The sequence below is a fragment of the Grampus griseus genome (genome assembly GCF_964374135.1).
Source record: "Grampus griseus genome assembly, chromosome: 2".
Taxonomy (NCBI): Eukaryota; Metazoa; Chordata; class Mammalia; order Artiodactyla; family Delphinidae; genus Grampus; species Grampus griseus.
The window spans coordinates 12,932,990-12,954,930 of record NC_139018.1 but is presented as its reverse complement, the minus strand read 5'-3'; the positions used below and the strand labels follow the sequence as shown (position 1 = coordinate 12,954,930).

Sequence of the window (21,941 nt, the reverse complement as noted above, 5' to 3'; positions counted from 1 at the left end):
AGTTTCAGGAATTTTGACCCATACCTGAGAAAGGCCCTCTCCCTTTTCATTGTCAAAGTCAAAAACAGCCGTGGAGATAAGCAGAAATATCTGAGGGTACCGGTGCCTGGGTAAGAAAACTTGAACTGTAATTGACAAGTTGCTGGAAGTTTCGTGTGGACAAGTCTGAGTTAGAAGCTCCAGAGGGACCTAGTCGTAGGAAGCTCCCACCTTCTGTGAGCTTTACCTTCACAGGCTCTACCAGGTCCACACTGAATATTAGAGAAAAAGCCCCTCATGCTTTAGGTAGGGGAGGGGAAAGTGAGCCATTTTTGAAATACACCAGAGCACCTGTTCTTCTGAACAACGCCTGCCCTCGGAAGAAACTATTATACCAGAGCCTAGCCTGCTAGGGTTTTAACAGAGCCTAACTTACCTAGGGGAGAGAAATACCCAAAAGTAGATAACATGCAATAACAGATGGATAATGTAAGCAGAGAAATGGAAATTCTAATAAAGAATCAAAAAGAAATGCTAGAGATAAAATACACTTGTAACAGAATGAAGAATGCCTTTGATGGGCCCATTAGTAGATTAGATACAGCTGAGAAAATAATCTCTGACCTTGACGATATGACAATGGGAACTCCCTAGACTAAAAAGATAAGAGAAAAAAGACTGAAAGGAACAGAAAAGAATATCCCAAGAATTGTGGGATAACTACAGAGATGTAACCTATTTGTAATAGGAATCCAGAAGGAGAAAGAGAAAAGAAATATTTGAAGAAATAATGACTGAGAATTTTCTCCCAACTTGATGTCAGACACCAAACAATAGATCCAGGAAACTCAGAGAATACTAAGCAGGATAAATGCCAAAAAAACTACACCTAGACATATGTTCAAATTTCAGAAAATCAACAATAAAGAAAATATCTGGAAAGAAGCTGGAGGAAAAAAACTCTTTACCAATAGAGGAGCAAAGATAAGAATTATATCCAACTTCTCCTCAGAAACCATACAAGCAAGAAGAAAGTGGAGTGAAATATTTAAAGTGTTGATAGAGAAAAATCACCAACCTAGAATTATGTATCTTGGAAACTTTTCCTTTATAAGTGAAGGAGAAATAAAAAATTTCTCAGACAAACAAAAATTGGGGGAATTTGTTGCTAGTAGACCTGTCTTGTAGGAAATGTTAAAAGAAATTCTAGGGACTTCCTTGGTGGTGCAGTGGATAAGACTCTGTGCTCCCAATGCAGGGGGCCTGGGTTCGATCCCTGGTCAGGGAACTAGATCCCACATGCATGCCGCAACTAAGAGTTTGAGTGCCACAACTAAGAGTTTGAATGCCACAACTAAGGAGCCCACCTGCTGCAACTAAGACCTGGTGCAAACAAATAAATAAATAAATATTTAAAACAACAAAAAAAGAGAAATTCTAAGAGAGAAGGAAAATTATATTGGTCAGAAACTCGATCTACACAAGAAAGGAAGAGCATTGGAGAATGAATAAATGAAGGTAAAATTAAAATTTTTATTTCTCTTATTCTTAATTGATCTAATGGATAACAGTTTGTTCAAAATAATAATGGCAACAATGTGTTCAATAATATGTGCTTATGTGTATATATGGGCGTATATATATATAATATATATATATATATATATATACATGAAATGAATGACAGCAATGATACAAGGGATGACAGGGAAGAATTAGGAATATTTTGTTATTATAACATGCTTGAGCTACCTGTGAAGTGCTTATTTGAAAGTGGACCTGGATTCATTGTAAACATATATTGCAAACTCTAGGGCAACCACTAAAAAAATTTTTTTTTAAAAGAAGTATCATTGATATGCTAAGAAAGGAGAGAAAATAGCATCATATAAAGTGTTCAATTAAAACCATGAAAGTCAAAAAAATGTGAAAGACAAAATAGGAAAAGGAAAAAGGGCAACAAATAGAAAATAGCAAAAGTATGGTAGATAGTAATCCAACCATATCAATGATCACCTTAAATGTCAATGGTCTAAATATTCCAATTAAAAGACAAAGATTGTCAGAGTGGATCAAAAAACAAGACCCAAATATGGTTGTCTCAAGAAACCCACTTTAAATATAAAGAAATGTATAGATCAACAGTAAAGGTTTGGAGAAAGATATACCATGTTAACACTAGTCAAAAGAAAGTAGGAGTAGCTATATAAATTTCAGACAGAGCAGACTTCAGAACAGTTCAGGAAAGTTACCAGGGTTGAAAGGGGCATTACATAATGACAAAGGGGTAAATACTCCAAGAGGACATAACAATTCTTAATGTGCATACTCCTAAAATGTCAGGCAAAAACTGATAGAACTGCAAGGAAGAATAGATGAATCCACTATTATAATTGGAGACTTTAACACAGCTCTATCAGAAACGGACAAATCCAGCAGGCAGAAAATCCGTAAGGGCGTAGTTGAACTCAGCAATACCATCAATCCACTGTATATAATGGACATCTTATGCCCTGCTTCCTCCAACAACAATAGCCTACGCATCCTTCTCAAGCTCACATGGAACATTCACCAAGATAGACTACATTCCGGACCATAAATACCACCTTAACAAATTTTAAAGACTAGAAATCATAACATGTCTGCTGTCAGATCACAATGGAATCAAACTAGAAATCAGTAACAGAAAGATAGCTGGAAAAATCCCCAAATACTTGGAGATTAAACAGCACTCTTCTAAATAACACATGAGTCAAAGCAGAAATCTGAAGAGAAATTTTAAAATATTTTGAACTCGATGAAAATACAATTTATCAAAATTTGTGGGATGCAGTGAAAGCAAGGAAATTTATTATATTGAATGTGTATATTAAAATCTGTAATCTAAGTGTTCACCTTAGGAAACTAAGAAATGAAGAGAAAATTAAATCCAAAGAAGGAAATAAATAATAACAATTAAAGCAGAAATCAATGAAATTGAAAACAGGAAATCAATAGAGAAAATTAACGAAACCAAAAAGCTGGTTCTTTGAAAAGATCAACAAAATTGATAAGCCTCCAGCCAGACTAACTAAGAAAAAAAGAGAGAAGACACAAGTTACTAAAAATAAAGGAGGGCACATCACTACAGATGCCATGGAAATTAAAAGAATAATAAAAGAATGCCATGAACAACTCTGTGTCCATAAATTTGATTAAAAATGGCATACCGGGCTTCCCTGGTGGCGCAGTGGTTGAGAATTCACCTGCCCATGAAGAGGATACGGGTTCATGCCCTGGTCTGGGAAGATCCCACATGCCGCGGAGCAGCTGGGCCTGTGAGCCATGGCCGCTGAGCCTGCGCGTCCGGAGCCTGTGCTCCACAACGGGAGAGACCACAACAGTGAGAGGTCCGCATACCACACAAAAAAAAAAATGGGCAGAGGACCTGAACAGACATTTTGTTTTTCAAAAGAAGATATACAGATGGCTAACAGGCACATGAAAAGATGCTCAACATCACTAATCATCAGGGAAATGAAAATCAAAACCACAATGAGATATCACCTCACACCTGTCAGAGTGGCTATTATCAAAAGACAACAGACAACAAGTGTTGGTGAGGATGTGGAGAAAAGGGAACCCTGTACACTATTGGTGGGAATGTAAATTGGTGCAGCCACGATGAAAACAGTATGGAGATTCCTCAAAAACTTAAAAATAGAACTACCATACAATCCAGCAATTCCACTCCTGGGTATTTAGCCAAAGAAAATTAAAACACTAATTAGAAAAGGTATATGCACCGCCCCCCCCATGTTCACTGCAGCATTATTTTCACTAATCAAGATACGGAAGCAACCTAAATGCCCATCAGTAGATGAATGGATAAAGATGATGTGGTATATATATATAAGGGAATATTACTCAGCCATAAAGAAGAATGGAATCTTTCCATTTGCACCAACACAGATGGACTTAAAGGGGATTACACTAAGTGAAATAAGTCAGACAGAGAAGGACAAGTACTGTATGATTTCACTTATTTGGGGAATCTAAAAAACAAAACAAATGAACACACATAACTGAACAGAAACAGAGTCATAGATACAGAGAACAAATAGGTGATTGCCAGGGGGTTGGAGAGGAAAGAAATAGCTGAGGGAGATTAAGAAATACAAACTCCCAGTTACAAAATAAATGAGTCATGGGTAGGAAATGTACAGTTTGAGGAATATAGTCAATAATTACCTAATATCTTTGTATGGGGACAGATATTAGCCAGACTTACAGTGGTGATCATTTTGAAATGTATAGAAATACAGAACCTCTATGTTGTATACCAGGAACTAACATAGTGTTGTAGGTCAATTACACTTCAAAAACAAACAAACAGGGGCTTCCCTGGTGGCGCAGTGGTTGAGAGTCCGCCTGCCGATGCAGGGGACACGGGTTCGTGCCCCGGTCCGGGAGGATCCCACATGCCGCAGAGCAGCTGGGCCCGTGAGCCATGGCCGCTGAGCCTGCGCGTCCGGAGCCTGCGCTCCGCAACGGGAGAGGCCACAACAGTGAGAGGCCCACGTACCGCAAAAAAAAAAAAAAGCAAACCAAACAAACAAACTGACAGAAAAAGAGATGAGATTTGTAGTTACCAGAGAAAAAGGGTGTGTGGGGGGGGGGGAATTGGATAAAAGTGGTCAAAAGGCACAAAGTCCCAGCTATAAGATAAATAAGTACTAGGGATGCAATGTACAACATGATAAGTATAATGAACACTGCTGTATAAGTGAAGGTTGTTAAGACCGTAAATCCTAAGAGTTCTCATCACGAGGAAAACTTGTTTTCTGTTTCTTTAATTTTGTATCAATAGGAGATGATTTGAGTTGATGGATGCTCACGAAACTTGTGGTCGTCATTCCATGATGTTTGTGAGTCAAATCTCTGTGCTTTACACCTTAAACTTATACAATGCTGTATCTCAATTATATCTCAATAAAACTGAAAGAAGGAAATGTAAAACTTCTGCTCTGCAGAAGACAATGCCAAGAGAATGAGAAGGCATAGACTTGAAGAAAACATTTACAAAAGACGTTTCTGATAAGACTGTTACCCAAAATATACAAAGAACTCTTAAAACTCACTAATAATAAAATAAACAGTCCAGTTTAAACAGTCCAGTTTAAAAATGGGCAAAAGACCTGAACAGACACCTCACCAAAGAAGACGTACAGATGGCAAGTAAGGATATGAAAAGATGTTCAACATCTTATGTCTCAGGTCTCCACCCTGGGTTAGCTTTTCGGCTGCGACACCCAGACAAACCCTACCCCTCAGGCGTGCCGAGCTTGCTTGCTGTCGGCACGTCTGTTATTTACTAGTCCCCTTTATCATGGGGTCTTGGATCTCAGTGGAAGGGAGCCTCTGGAGAATCTCTTTGGAAGTCCCCAGATTTCCTTGTTTATCTGCCACCCAGAATGTAGGTTCTCTGTATAATTGAACAAATCTCAAACGCTTGGCCAACTGCATCACTGATGCGATTTTAGCAGCAGGTGAAGTTCCCCAAAGAGAAAAGGTGATCCCAGTTGGCAGTGGGGAGAGTTTCAGATGAAAATCTGTGGTTTGGGGCTGAGAGAGATGGAAAGGGGCCCATCCAGTTAGGGTTGGGAGCTGCTGGGGCCTGAAAGCAGAGAAGTTTGTCTGCTCCTTCAGCTCAACAAAGACAAGAAAGATCAAGGGCTCTGGAATCAGTAAAGAGATGGCAGCTCTTATCTCCAAGCTTCGCTGGCCTCACCCAGAAAGTGAGTCTCTTTGAGGATTAGAGAAAGCCTTTTCAAAGTCACCCAGGCTGGCCCTGGGCTGGGTAGTCACAGCAAATTTGCTATTCTTCTTCCAGGAGGGGCAGTCAAGAGGGGGCAGTAGGCAGGTAGTGGATCTCCCAAGGAGAGTGAATTAGGAGGCACAGAAGCCCTGCTGACTCCATCTTTGGTTCTTGACACCAGGGCTGGTCAGCAAGGTGTCAGGCCTAGCCATAGTCAGACAGGTATGATGGAAGTGAGAAGAGAAAAAACCCACAACAAGGTCCACAAGCAAATGGTGCCTTGGCCCTAAAGGTGTATTCTTCTGTGCTATCTGGTGCCTATAGAGATCAAAGTTTGCAGTGGGACATCACAGGGGGCCTCCCAGAACAGGCTCCTGAATATGGGCTCAAGTCTAATCCCTTTTCCTGGTCTTGGGGACCCTCTCAGCCTCATCTCCCTGATCTCCACTACGTATCCCATGATCTAGCCATGCTTGAATACAGCATACCTTTCACTTTTTTAATTGAAAAGATGACATAACAATACTATAGACATTCTCAGAAGGTGGTAGTGAAGGGTGACGGAGGACAAAAATACTATCATCTCATCACAGCACAATCAGCATTTTTTCATTTTGCCTGTTGGCTTCTAATTCTTATACTCAGTACAAACCCACTTTTGGCTTCTGACTGACCTAGGAGTGATCTTTAAGCACAAGAAGAAGTGATGCAACACAGCATGATAGAGCTGTTACCTAACCGCTCTGATGGTGGGCTTCCATGCAGCGTGAGGGATTCAGGTTAGCCATAAGGGAGAGTTCTGGAATGGCTTCCTAGGGTTATAGCTTGAATGTTCTTCTCTTCTGGTCACTAACAGTGCCTAACCCAGATGGTTTAGGGCAATGGTTCTCAAACTTTAACTTGAATCAGAATCACTTGGAGAGCTTATTAAAACTCAGTTTGCTCCCCTATTCCCTTGCTGAGTTTCGATTAAGTCAGTCTAGGCTGGGGCCCTAGAATTTGTGTTTCTAACAAGTTCCCAGGTACTACTGCCACTGGTCTTGGGACCATTCTTTGAGTTCTGCTGCTTAGAGGCAGGGTGATGAACCTGTTGGGGAGCAAAATTTGTGACCCCAAAATCTGTCTCCTTGGGGCTTCCCTGGTGGCGCAGTGGTTAAGAATCCGCCTGCCAGTGCAGGGGACACGGGTTTGAGCCCTGGTCCGGGAAGATCCCACATGCCACGGAGCAACTAAGACCGTGCGCCGCAACTACTGAGCCTGTGCTCTAGAGCCCATGAACCACAACTACTGAAGCCCACATACCTAGACCCCGTGCTCAGTAACAAAGAGAAGCCACCACAATGAGAAGCCCGCGCACCGCAACAAAGAGTAGCCCCCGCTCACTGCAACTAGAGAAAGCCCGCGCGCAGCAACGAAGAGCCTAGGCAGCCAAAAATAAATAAATAAATAAATCTATTAAAAAAAAAAAAGAAATCTGTCTCCTTGGCATGAGGATTAATTTAGGATGATCTTTAAAAATTTTTATTGGAGTATATTTGATTTACAATGTTGTGTTAGTTTCAGGTGTATAGAGGATGATGATTTTTAAGAAACGGAAGACTCAGGAAGTTTTTCTTTTTAGCTCCCCCTTAGCTGCATAAAGAATTTAGTTAAAGGGCCTGTTCCCAGAATAGAGCTATAAGCAGAGGTATCTGCAGAGAATACGGGCTAGGTGTAGTGGGGGAAACTCAGCATGGCCTAGAGATCAAAGTCCACCCTGTGTCCTGTTGTCTCTACATGACCCAGCAAACATTTATTTGCCAAACATTTGCTTTTCCATCTCCATGTGCATTGCCTTCCTCCCCTTTGAAGTCCCAAACCAGTACCCCCAACATCCTCTTTTGTCTTTAGCTGAGGATGGTATTTAAGATGAGGGCTTCGGCCATTTGGGTGAATTTTTCGGTTCTCCTGGGCCTCTCCCGTGTATACATGTTATTAAACTCCTGTTTTATTTTCTCCTGTTTATCTTACTCATGTCAATTTAATTCTTATACCAGCCAGAGGAACCTAGAAAGATGGAGGAAAATTCCTTTCTCCCCGACAGTTGGCACAATCAGCAGGATTTCCCTTTACTGGCTGGATACTACTCTCCCTGAAGCTGCTGCGGCTAAGAGATCCTGGGACAACTGACAGAAGCCACAGACGGTAAGAGTTCTTGCCTGTCAGTCAGTCTCCCCATCTCTGCTTGCAGCGTCTATTGGAAGCGAGTGGTAAGAGCCCTTTACTGCTTTTCTAAAGTTAGATTAACAGGAGGAATATTTATGGAGCCTAGTTCCTTGGACCCAGAGACTCTTGTTTTGAAAACTGGCAGAGTACGCTTGATTTGTTGATCCTTTTCCTCCCGAAGATGGTTATTGTTTTTCTTTATCTCTCTATTGTGTTGTTTGTCATAAGAAGGAAATTCCATAGGGTAGGACGCAGGCATAGGTCCATTAAGCTTGTTGTCCAGGCTGGCCCTGCACACTGGTGAGTTTGCTAGTCTCATAAGAAAAAAAAAAAAAAACTGGATGAGTTTTTTCCTTCCATCTTATTATACATCCTGAAGAGCTTGGTTTGCTGACCAGTGAGAAAACTCTCTCTGGTCTCTGCCATCAGAAGGGTACACATACTGGTATGCATTTTGCAGTCAGATAGACTGGGATTCCAAGCAGCTGTAGCCAACTGGTCAGAAGCCCAGGTAACAACCCAGGCTTCTGACTGGCGTCTCTTTGTGTGGCCATGCCAGCTCTCAGGGGAGTTTGTCATAAAGGGTCCAGTCCGTAAGGGGCCTTTGTTGTTCAACCTTTGTCTCCACTTTCTTAGACTATTTTGGGGAGTGAAATTTCTGGATCTCGTTAGGGCTGTGTCCTTTACATGCTTGTGGGATGCCTCTTTCATCCACGGTTAAGGCATAAAAAGACTTATTGGTTTGTGTTGCTATTAAGACACTATTCGTCAATAGCAGATGATGGATCCTTTGAATTGGAAAAATTTCTAAACTGGTAAATTTTTTAGAGAACTCTCATTGTAAACAGCTGTTTTATTGGCACCTGTGGAAAGACCAAATTAAAAGGTGGAAACAAAAAAATATAATGGCTAACCCTAAGAACTCCCTTAATTAAAAAACAAAACAAAACAAAAAGATTTGGGAAAGCTTATCAAATTTGGTGTCTCAGCTTCCCCTCATGGGTCTTACAGATGCTAATAAAAGCATTCAGTTAATTAACAAGAGAATGGGAAGAAACCAAGGGGAAAGTCAAGGTACTCTTCCCCAAAATGTAGAAAGTGTTAAAGGGTTATTAAGAAGGTAAATAAAGCAAATATTGAAAGTTGCAGAATGAAGAGGAATCAGAAAGAGAAGACACAGGACTTGTCCCAGCAGGATGGAAATCTTCAGATGGCTATTAAGAAATGGGATAAGTAAAATGGACATTGATGGGATTAAAATAAAGGTTTCTAATACAACACTAAGATTAGGTGGGCCAAAGGGACGTTCTTTGATCCCAAAACATTAAAGGGCCCCAAACAAGTCCTCTCTACTTACTTCAGTTTGGAGAAATTTTTTAAATTGGAAGGCAAAAATTACAATGTGAAACCTAACCAACAATCACTTGGGGCAAGAATTAGGTCGATTAATTGAGTTCAAGATTGACAAAAGGGCCTGGGTCCCTTAGCTCAACCCCTCACTGCAGACCCAAAGCCTTTTACACAAGAGTGGGGAGATGGCAGAGGGATGAAGAGAAGTTTCTGGAACTCCTTGATGCCAGAACCTCACAAGCTGTGGTACCAAATCCCATTAGTGGAACCCTGACTTGGGCTACAACAAGATTGAGAAAAGTAAAAAGTGCAAGAGTTGATAAGATTATAAAAGTCGGAATGTTTGAGTGGGTGTTATATGAAGAGGTTAAACAACGTTGCTGGAATGCTTTATGGTAATGGATGTTATGGTCAGGAACACTTCTCCGACCCAGTATTGTAAGACTGAGACTTATTGATGGGGTCCTAATGGAGGCTATGGTCAAAGGTATAAGAGTTGATGAAATTGAGGTGAAAGCTTGTAAGAAAATTGCAGTGTTTGAATGGGCTTTATGTAAGGTGGTTATGTCTCTTTTGCCTGATTGTATTGTCGGGGTAGACATTGCCTCTCCCTGGGGAATGTTTCCACTGCTTGGTATTGTAAAACAGGGCACAAAAATACACCCTTTGGGCAATGTTAATTAGACATGCTAATGAGAGTCAGTAGGGTTGCCTGGGCCCACACAATGTGAGATGAAAACTGGGGGCTGATACTGGGGCCTGATAGGAGCAATGGTGGAGGCTTTTTGCCCCTCGGGTGAATTGGTCTGGGATTGACTTGAGCACTCATAAAGAGGGCCTTGACTGAATACCTTGTGCAGACTTTTTGAAGGCATGATGCACTGGTCTCTGAAGTTCTAAAACATAGAAATCTTTTGATTTCCATTTTAATTGGAAATCTTCTCCCTGATATAAAGAAGCAAATTAAAGAAAATATAGTTGGATGAGCCGATCAGCCTTTTGATATCATTTAGGCAGTAGCCCAGTTCTTTGTGGAATTGAAAGCAACTGTCTTTGTCTTGTAAATCTCTACAAAATCAGAAATGTAAGCACAGCCCACAGTCACCTGAGACTGAGCCTGGGGAATCAATCAGTAGAACCTGGGGGGAAAAAAAGGGAAAAAGACCTTTTCAAAAGTACTAACTGGACTTCCCTGGTGGCACAGTGGTTAAGAATCTGCATGCCAGTGCAGGGGACACGGGTTCGAGCCCTGGTCCAGGAAGATCCCACATGCCGCGGAGCAAATAAGCCTGTGCTCCAAAACTACTGAGCACGTGAGCCACAACTACTGAGCCCCTGCACCAGAACTACTGAAGCCTGCGCGCTGTAGGGCCCATGCTCCACAACAAGAGAAGCCACCACAATGAGAAGCCTGTGCACCACAACGAAGAGTAGCCCCTGCTTGCCTCAACTAGAGAAAGCCCGAGCGTAGCAACGAAGACCCAACGCAGCCAAAAAAAACACAAGTTACTAACTGCTGGAAGTGCTCCCTCACCCAAAATCTAATTCACAGCTTCTTTAATTAATATTATTTGTCAAGGACAAATACAAATCTTAAACGTCTTTTCCACGTATAGTAAAAAGCCTTTGCCATCTGAGTGGATAAACTTAACTTACTGCAACTGACGTTTATGAACTAGTGAGTTTTATATTGTTATACCTGATTCGTGACTAAAGTCTTAAAATGAAAGCTATGAGGTCTCTGGTTGTGTCTGTCTGTATATCTATGCATGCATGTTCTAGATGGGGTATTTTTCTACCTTCTGATGGTATTGCCAAAAGTAACTTGGAGAAGAACTCTAATTGGCTTAAAAGTAAGCACTTTTGAATTAAATGGTTCTAAATATAACAGACTAACCCAAATATTTTTCGAGTTCACATGATCTAAGATTAACCTTTAGTAAATAAAAGCAAATTTAAAGTTACTGCTTTAATTAAAATAGGCATGTCTTTAGAGTTATCAGCAAATGTAAAACTTTTATTCTACCTGGGTGTACTAATCAAATAAGTTCACGTTATGTCTGTTACGAAGTTTATCGGCAAGAATAATGGCTTGGGATGATAGTTGACTTTAATGGCTCATGAAGTTTTCATGAGTACTCTAAACATAATTGTTGGTAACAAATTATTTAGATAAATATTGATATAAATGGGGTAAGACTTAAAAATAACTTTGAAAAACTTTTGGTAATTTAAAACTTTAGAGTTTTTCTAAGGTAAGTTAAATGATGGGAATTCATTGAATGTCTAGATCATTTCCAAATAAGATAAAATACTGAAATATTAATTGCTAAACAAGTCTAAGTTTACCTACTTTTGTCTTCTTATTACAAAAAAAAACCCTAAAGATGTTTGGGTCGGGCTCCCCTGGTGGCGCAGTGGTTGAGAGTCTGCCTGCCGATGCAGGGGACGCGGGTTCGTGCCCCGGTCCGGGAAAATCCCACATGCTGCGGAGCGGCTAGGCCCATGAGCCATGGCCGCTGAGCCTGTGCGTCCGGAGCCTGTGCTCTGCAACGGGAGAGGCCACAACAGTGAGAGGCCCGCTTACCACAAAAAAAAAAAAAAAAAGATGTTTGGGTCTATTATACATTACACATTATGAAATGTATTTAAAAAATACTGGTATAACAAACAGTTCACAATTGCTTACTCCTTAGTTTTCACTAGAAATTAAGTTTTCTAAGGGTTAAGAATTCTAATTAATATACCATAAAACTACTAAAATAAATAAGGAAAACATCTTCATATGTAAGGAATATGTTTAAAAGGTATAAGGAATGGGAATGCATTTTGTTAAGGGAAAATAAAGTTAAAAAAGGGCTTCCCTGGTGGCGCAGTGGTTGAGAGTCCGCCTGCCAATGCAGGGGACGTGGGTTCGTGCCCCGGTCCGGGAAGATCCCACGCACCATGGAGCGCCTGGGCCCGTGAGCCATGGCCGCTGAGCCTGTGCGTCCGGAGCCTGTGTTCTGCAACGGGAGAGGCCACAACAGTGAGAGGCCTGCGCACCACAAAAAAAAAAAAAAAAAAAAAGTTAAAAAAAAGAGGAAAAGCATAGGACAAAGTTTGAATGTGAATAAAAAAGGATTTGTAGGTTTATGGAAAAGGAACTCTGAGAAAAGAGTTTTGTGTGCGGTCAGGACTGGCAAAGATTAGAATATATTCAATTGAGTGAATGAATTTTAATATTAAAAGTAAGCTGATACAAAATTAGAATCTTGTTTTCTCTGTGTTAAGAAGACAAAAGCCTGCTCTTGATAATTTATAAAATGTTTTTCTTTACCTTTGATTAGTCTGCCTATAAAGAAAGGATTTTATGTTTTATCAAAATAATTTCCTATGTTGTTTTTATTAGGTCTTTGATTACTGGTTTGGTCCCAAACCAATGCCCCTAAAATCCTTTTTTCTTTAGCTGAAGATGGTATTTAAGGTGAGGGCTTCAGCCATTTTGGTGAGTTTCTCTGCTCTCCTGGGTTTCTCCTGTGTATACGTGTTATTAAACTTTTGATTGACTTTCTCCTGTTAATCTGTCTCATGTCAATTTAATTGTTAGACCAGCCAGAAGAACCTAGAAGAATAGAGGAAAATTTCTTCCTCCCAGGCAAATGACATGACTTTTGCGATCCTATGATGGAATCTTTTTTTATTTGTTCCAGGCGTTTCTAACTGGGGAGGTTATGCCTTGGCCTGTGCTCTGTACATCCTGAACTCATGTGAGGTACACAGACGTTATCTGAGGAAGGCAGTTGGGCCCTTCAGAGCACCTGGAGAACAGAACTGGACTCAGGCCCTCCCATCCATCACTAAGGTAACATAGCCCAGCAGGCAACTCTCATGGATGCAACTTTTTCCTCTGATGAGGAGTAGACATGGTATTTCAATCCATAAGCCAGGGGCCAGCACCACTGCTGCCCATCAGAAGCCAGAGGCAGAGCCTGCCTTAAAACAAAGGTCTCGGGCTTCCCTGGTGGCGCAGTGGTTGAGAGTCCGCCTGCCAATGCAGGGGACGCAGGTTCGTGCCCCGGTCCGGGAAGATCCCACGTGCCACGCAGCGGCTGGGCCCGTGAGCCATGGCCGCTGAGCCTGTGCGTCTGGAGCCTGTGTTCCGCAACGGGAGAGGCCACAACAGTGAGAGGCCCGCGTACCGCCAAAAAAAAAAAAAGTCTCCCATCAGGCAACCACTGGACTGGACTTTGACCTACTAGGGACCCTAAATCACTATGAAAGATCTCATATAAATGACCATTTTCCTTCTAATTTGACTGTAGGCAGGTTGCTTAGCCTCTCTGAACCTCATTTTCTTCCTCTGTGAAAGAGGGGCAGTCAGCATTCTGGGAAGGACGGAATACCTGAGCCATGGTAGGCACTTCATAGCGGTAGCTGGAGGTGTCCTTAGCATCTCCCTCCAAGGAGTTTACAACCCGGCAAGGGCACTGACACCCCCGCTGGCACCGTCAGCCATCCTACACGGTGCTAAGGTGTGAGGGCCCAGGGTGGCAAGAGGACCCTGTGGGCTGAAGGCTGGGAGGGATAAAGCCAGTGGAAGGGGAGGCATCTGGGCAGGAAGACGGGAGGGAACAGAAGCTGGGAGATGGGGACCAGCTTAGTGCTGGTTTGGGGAGACTGCTCTTGAGGTTGGCAGCAGCAAGCCAGGGTGTGATAGGAGCAGAGGAGGGCTTCTGACCCCAGGGTCCCCAAAGAGGGGGCCCGCAAGTCCTCCGAAACAGTTTGCAAAATTGTTTCATACATGGATTTTCCTGGGCAAGAAGCCCTGGTTTCATCAGAGTCTCCAAGTAGTCTGGGGCCATTAAGAACCCCTGGCAGAGGGAGGTCACATGAGCCAGACCAAAGCAAACCTGACTCCTGACTGAGGCTTCTACGCGAGAAGTAATAGGGAGCCACGCGAGGGCTTTGAGCGAGGAACCGGGGTCCCACTGGGTGGCTTTGAGTGAGCTCCTCTGACTGCAGAGCCACCTGTGAAGGGCTGTGTGCAGTTCCAGGCGTTCCTAATAGACCAGTGCAGAGGCAGGACACACACGGACACGTACACACGCACACACACACACACACACGTGCACATACATGGCTGACTTACGTGAACTCACATATACGTGCAGGGAAAACAAAAAGAGAGAAGGCCAGCCAGTCCTCTAAGTGGTTCCAGCATTCTGCTCCCGGTCCAGGACCCCGGGCAGCGAGATGGACCCCTGGAGACTCGGCTGTTCCTACCTCAGGCCTCAGTTCCCACGGCTCTCGTGACGCCGATTCCAGCCTCAAGCCCCCTCCCCAGCGGGTGCCCCTCGCAGAGCTGGGACCCGCCCACCCCGGAGAGAAGCTGGTGGCGTGTCAGTCTCTACCAGGCACCTTCTAGGGGAATTCTCCAGAGTAACTGGATCACGGGAAATTGGGGCCAAAGCCCAGACTTTACATCTAAATCCCAGGTCACAGGTGACTTCACCTGTGAGCGGACAGCTTCGCCTGAGGGCAGGCAGGCAGGAGGGGGGGAGGGCTGGGGACACCTGGAGAACAGCCGAGGGAGCTGGGGTGTCTGGCCTGCTGGAGACAGGATTTGGGGGGGCCTGAGATCTCAACAGCTTCCTGGGGGAGGGGCACAGATACCCTCCTCGGCCGCGTGAAAGACACAAGCAGGCCAGAAGACAGAGGTTCTGGTTCAGTGTGAGGAAGAGCTTGTTCTCCTCAGAGCTACTGCCCAAGCCTGCGAGGAGGGAGCTCTCGGACACAGGGAGCGGGTCAGTGTCGGGGGAGAAGTTTCTCGAGTTCCGTCAGGCTGACCACAAGGCCACTCTCAGACAGTCCAAACAGTCTCATGCAACTTAAGGCTGCCCCAGTCTTATTCCCCCCAAATAGATTTGCTAAATGAGGAAAAAACAAAACAAAACAAACCTTCTGGAAATCAGGGACCAGGTCTCTCGTATCTGCTTTCACAGCAACTAGTGGAGGGAAACCCAGTGCTTGGTAAATCCTTGTTGAATGAATGAGTGTATGAATGAATGAATGAATGAATGCCGTGCTTATTAAAGCAGTGATTCTTCCAAGTTTAGAGGCATCTAAGGGACCTTCCAGACAGCAGGAATCACCTCAGGGGCATCTTAAAGCGCACAGTGGGGCCCACCCCAGGGCTCCTGATTCAGTAGGTCTGAGACGGGTTAGAGAATCTGCACCTCTGACAAGTTCTCAGGCAATATTGCTGCTGCTGCTGCGGGGACCACATTTGAGACCCTGGACTAGAGGGTGGGTTCCCAGCGTCGTGGCAGAGGCTGGTGTGGGGAGATGGGAAGGCGATCCAGGAGACAGGAAGGTTCCTGAGCGTTGAGCCTGGAGACAGCAGCTGAGGTGGGGCCGGTGCTGTTGCAGGTCCCCCAGCCAGCCAGCAGCTGAGGTCCTGGGGCCCCTCACTTGTGCGAAGCCTCTGCATCCAGAGCCCCTCCCTGCCTCCTTCCTGTCCTTCTTTTACATTGTCTTGCACCCTTTCTGCTCCCTTTTTCCTTCTGCCTCTGTGTCTGTCTCCCTCCTGCACCCGCCCCATTTCTCTCCAACACCTCCCCGGATTGGTTTGTTATCCCCACTTTACAGAGGAGGGGGCTGAGGCTCTGAGAGGGAAGGTGGCTTGCCCAAAGCCACACAACTAAGAGGCAGAGCTGAGCCTAGGCTCTCTGACTCCATACTCTGAGCTCTTCCTGATGTGGCTCAGTAGTTTCCTAGTTTCCGTCAATGCCAGGGTGCAGGAGAGGAGGGGAAAGGAGGAGTCGCGCAGCTAAAGTGACATTTTCAGGGGAAATGGTCTGCCCTAAAGGGGCCCAGAGAGCCTTCTAGGCTTTCTTTACACTTCCTGGATCTGAATTGGAAAAAAACACTCAGAGGGCCGCCCCACACATGATTCCTGATTCATGCAGACACAAAAGACTGAACCCAGCCAAACAAGTTCACGCAGCCCCACGCTTACCCTCTGGGGATGGAAATTATCCTTCCACATTTCCACCCAGTCTTCATAAATATATTAATAATGTACCACCCTTATAAAGAAAATAAAAGGGAACATCATTAAACCAAAATTACAAACACATTTTTGTATAGCCCCTCCTCTGGGCCAGGCCCAGGCTTGTTCTGGGAGATAATGAGGGGTAAAGAACCCAGGGTCCACGGGGGGGGGGGTGCTAATTTCAGGAGCTGGGATAGAACTGTGAACACTGCTTGTGGAGACACAGAGAACAGGTGCTTGGCTCGTTCAGAGAGCTCAAGGAAGGCTGCCTGGAAGAGGTGGCACTGAACTGGGTCTTGGAGGGTGAGTAGGATATAAGGAGCCAGGTGAGAAAGCGTGGGAAGGACCTTCCAGACAGCAGGACTCACAGAAGTGAAGGTGCAGAGACATGAAGCAGTGCGTTGTGCAGGGGATAACTAGAGTCGTCCTACTGGAGTTCAGTGGGTCACTCCATGGAGACCCCTGGGTCATCAAGAGATGCCGGACAGAACTGTGGCCTGAGTTTTGGTGAAGTTTGGCTGGTTAGGAGCGGAGGAATGTCCCTCAACCCTGTTCTGTGTGTTGCTTATAAGAAGGGCCTTCCATATTCTGCGGATGTGATCATGACTGTAGCAGGAGCGGGCACCATGTTGAGGAGCCCAGGGAAAGTGGCCACCACCATCCAGGGCACGCCCTGCCCACTCTGGCCCTGGCTGTGCCCCAGGGGTTTTACTTGAGGGCAAAACAAATTGTTGGAGGACATTTCCTAGAGCTTATCAGGAGCCAAGAGCTGATCGATGACACCTTACAGGAGGGACTAAGGATGGATGGATGGATGGATGGACGGACGGATGGACGGACTGCTGGTAGGCTGGCTGGCTGGCTGGATGAATGATATGATAGATCAATGGATAATGGTAGGATGGATGATACAGAGAGGCAGGAACATGACTTCTGGCCTCATCCTGGCTACCATTCTCTTCCAGCACTTTCACCCCACTCCATTTTCTTTATACTTTTTAAATTGAGGTACAACTAACAGAGTAAAGCACATAAGCTTCAGTGTACAGTGGGTGAAGTTTTACACACGTACACATCCATGCAGCCACCACCAAGGTCACAATGCAGAGCAGTTCCAACTTCCCAGGAGGCCCTTTCTCCCACCCCACTCTGAACAGCAGCATCGCCTGAAAATCAGCCCGTTATGCTCCAAGCATGAATCAATAGTGACACCCACACACTCAGCCTTGACATCCAGAACTCATCCCGGGGCCTCTTTCCACATCCACAGTGAACTAGGCCCCAGGCCCCGCCCCCTCTGCCCAATTCAGTCCTCTGTCCCTCTCCTCCGGCCCCACCGTCTCAGCCTGGACTGGTGTGGCAGCCCCCAGGCCCTGTGTCTCCAGCCACTCCCTGGTCAGCTCTCCTCCCTGCCCCACCACCTCCTCTTGGTGGGGCCTCCTTGAAGATGGTCTGGTCGTTTAGGGGTTCCTGGGAATTTGCCGGCAATCACTGTTGGCCCAGCTGCTCCCTGTGGCTCATGGAGGCTGAGTGCCAGCCAGTTCCTAAGCTGTTGACTGATCTCGTGCACCCTGAGGACCCCCAGGGCTCTACTGGGACCCAGGAGGATGTGAATGGTGGGGGCAGGCAGTGTGCTAGGGGGAAATGGCCCTGTGGTCCCAGGAGCCTTGCCCCATAAAGAGAGGATATGTCCCAATGGAGAAGAGAAATGGGAGAATAAAGTCCAGACAATTGACGGAAGATGCCATTCTGGGCTGGGTACCCCTGGGAAGGGGCTCTTGGACAAAGGGCTTGCCTGGAAATGCTCCGGGCCTCCCTCCTATCTTGGGCCCTGGGGAAGAGTGGAAATGCAGGTTCTCAGGCCAGGTGTGAGTAGAGACAAGTCCTAGGTGATATTTGCCAACACTTTCTCCCTTGTTCTGAAAAGTTTTCAGTGAGTGCTCCCCACAGCCCCTGGCTCAGTTCGCTCCTGCTCTTGTCACCTGTGGTCCTAGTTGCCCCTCCTCCAGAAAGTCCTTCTTGAGCCACTTCAATAAATGGGGTTGGGGGCCCCTGCTCTGTGCCGTGATCCCCATGGACTGTGCCTGCCTGATCAGTCGTCTAGAATGTGACGCCCCCGGGAGTGTGGGGGGCAGGGACCACATCACATTCACCACTGTATCCCTGGTTCAGGTCCTGGCACAAAGCAGGTGCTCAATAAAACTTTGATGGGTGATGGAATGAATGAGCAAATGCCTGAGCAGGAAGATGAGAACCTTCCTCTGGTCTGTCATGATCCACCTGCTCTAGATCCTTTTGTCCCCTTCCTTTGTCTGTAGAGAAGAAGGAGGTTGTCCTTGACTTCTGCCCCTCGGGCACCATCTTCTCTCCTGTGTCTTCACCTAAGACCCACCTTCCTCAGGGGGACCTGAACTGCTCAACAAGGGACAGACACGTTAGTGGATTAGACAAGTGTTTCTTTGGCACCTTGTTTTTGGAGGGAGATGGAAGAAAGCAAATCAGATCACTTTTTTAAAAAAATCAACAAGTCAAAGGAAGAAAGCTCTGGGCTAAAGACTAGGGGACCCAGCCCTGCCAATAATAATCCACCTCATTTCATGAGCACCTACTGTGTGCCAAGGACCGTGCTAGGTGCTTTACTTGCATTTTCTCTTTTTTAAATAATTAATTAATTAATTTTGGCCGCGCCGTGTCTTAGTTGCGGCATGCGGGATCTTTAGTTGCGGCATGCAGGATCTTTAGTTGCGTCATGCGGACTCTTAGTTGCGGTGTGTAGTCTTCTTAGTTGCAGCATGTGGACTTCTTAGTTGTGGCATGTGAACTCTTAGTTGCAGCATGCATGCAGGATCTAGTTCTGGGATTGAACCCAGGCCCTCTGCATTGGGAGCGTGGAGCCTTACCCACTGGACCACCAGGGAAGTCCAGCATTTTCTCATTTAATCCTCACAACAACCTTCTAAGGAGGCATTGTTATTATCATCCACCTCCCCATTATACAGATGGGGACACTGAGGCACAGAGAGGTTTAACACACCTGCCAGGAAAGACCCAAGTCAGATCTGTCTGATTCTAAACCACTCTGCCTGCTGGGCCCAGGATGGGGTTGCATTTTCTCCGTGGCTCTGCTCCCTCCAGATTCTCCCACAACCGCACCGGGTAAAGTCTAGAAGGTGACTGAAGCAGGGCTAACAGAGGCTGATAGCGAGGAGGAGCTCTCAGGAGGAACAGGGGCCTTCCTGGCACGAAGGCCATTGGCAGATAATGCAGAGCTGGGCAGGGCTAGGTTGGCAGGAAGTAGCCAAGCTGCCCCTGCAGAAGTGACTCTTTAGCGTCTGTTAAGAAAATGCAGATTTCCATAAAAAACATACTATATAGTTACATGAAGAAACAGCCCAAACTGTTCAAAGTAGCAGCTTCCGGGGAGTGGATTGGGGAGCCCATGAGGTGTGATGTAGGACACTGTTACTTTTCACTATGAGTCTTCCAGTGGCGTTAGTATTTTTAAACATTTTATTTTTAAAAAAGAGACTATGTCAAGTCAAACGTTCTTTTTCCACTTATAAATGTATGGATTTCTTTCTTTTTCCTCCCCCTCCACTGCTTCTATCTCTGCCCCATTTCTTTCCAGGAAGAAAAAATGTTGGGCATCCTGGTGCAGCATGGAGTCCGGAGCGGAGTCTCGGGCACCCTAGGCATGGAGGTGGACGGGCTGCCTTTCCATGGCACTCACGCCCAGATGATCCAGAAACTGGTAGACGTCACCATGGCGCAAGGGTGACCATGCAAATTACAGGCATGGGGGGTGCGTACTAGAGGGATCTAGGGAGGAGTTCCCTGAGGGCCCCGGCTTTCTTCTACAACAGCCTTGCAAATAAACACTGGCCCTGGGTGAGCAACGTGCTCCACACTGGCCTGGGTCACGCGTGCCCACCTCCTGGGTCGGGGTTGGGGGCAGCGGGTAATGCAGGTGATGTGGACGGAGTAAAACAGTCCTCTGGGGTCCCCAGTTTTGGCTTTTATTCCTAAGTGCCAGGAGGCATTGATTTCAACCTCCTCACCCTGGCTTCTTCAGGTTACCCACGCAGTCTGCTGTGAGAGTCTTCTGAGCAATCACTAACGGGGACGCCAGTGAGCAATGAACTTCCAGGCAGACACAGAGGGTCCTGAATAACCCCCCAGGCTAATTGAGAAACAGCAAAATGTACAAATATGTAGTGTATATTACGAAGCTCTGGGGCTTCACTAAAGGTTTACTCATCACCACCACCACCAAAATATTTATACCTGCGAAATGCTCTCTTTTACAAACAACATCCTGTTTATTTAGGCAAAAGATTTATCTCCACCCATCACTTCCCCTGTGCCCCTCCCCCTCCCTTACCCCCTTACATCCTGATCCCCCGCCGCAGAACCTGACACCTCTCCCACCTCCTTCCCATCTGCTCACCCCCCACTCCAGAGCCAGACTCTGCCCTCCTTGCATAGAAGGGCAGCCACATTCCCGGAGCCCGGGGGTGGGTCAGGACCTTCCAGGGCTTAGATCACTCACAGAGTCCTCTTGGACAACTCATCGGTTTGCCCTTATCTCCTTCACAACTTCCCACTGTACGTTCCCCAACAAAATCCGAAGCAGAATCCCTGACCACGTCCCGTTACATTCACGTACTGAACCAGTACAGTATCTTGTGCTGGATCATCTAGATGGGGTAATGGAAGCAGCTTTTGGCAGGAAAGAGCTTTTGTCTTGTCACTTTAGCAAAATTATATTGTAACTAACTTAAACCAGGCACCCCCTTGCTCTACTCATCTATGGCCCAAGCACACCTTTCAAATCTTTTGCTCACACAATACCATGCCTAAGATGTTGGTTCTTTCTGTAGAGCAAAGAAGTAAAAATGAAGAATATAATTAACAGATGACCAGATCTCTTCTCTAGCTTCCCCTTCAGTGATCTCAAGAACAAACTATGTGAACGAGGTAGCAGCTAAAGAAAGATGACAGGGAGTCAGCGAGCCTTTCACGCAGTGGGAGATGTCAATGAGTTTGATCCCCTAACTCAATAATTACCTGAGATGACTTTCCCTTTTCCCTTTAAAAACTTTCAAGGCCAAGCAGAATCTTTGGTGCTGGTTTTGGGGACACTAGTCCACCTTCTCCCCAGATTGCAGGCTTTCTGATTAAAAGCAACATTTTCCATTTCTACCAACACTTGTCTCTCGAGTATTGATTTTTGAGCAGCGAGCAGCTGGACCTGAGTTCAGAAATAGTAGTCCATGGGCTTCCCTGGTGGTGCAGTGGTTTCCGATGCAGGGGACGCGGGTTCGTGCCCCGGTCCAGGAGGATCCCACATGCCGCGGAGCGGCTGGGCCCGTGAGCCATGGCCGCTGAGCCTGCGCGTCCGGAGCCTGTGCTCCGCAATGGGAGAGGCGGCAACAGTGAAAGGCCCGCATACTGCAAAAAAAAAATAGAAATAGTTGTCCTGCTTCCCAGCTATGGCCCCAAATGTTTATTGTGCCTGTTTTATTTCCTTAAGCATGTCAAGTTTGATTCTTTTAGGGGCATACGTTGTAAAGC

General features: G+C 45.6%; 1 protein-coding gene across 1 annotated transcript in view; it reads left to right on the top strand.

Annotated features, from left to right (window-relative positions):
• DGLUCY (D-glutamate cyclase) overlaps positions 1-20,145 on the top strand; it is a gene marked incomplete at both ends in the record, with an annotated part of 46,904 nt that extends 26,759 nt beyond the window's left edge. Inside the window, 2 exon segments of the mRNA XM_082648265.1 lie at positions 13,024-13,175; positions 19,996-20,145. Coding sequence (XP_082504391.1) covers positions 13,024-13,175; positions 19,996-20,145 — 302 coding nt within the window.
• Between the last annotated feature and the right edge of the window lie 1,796 nt (positions 20,146-21,941).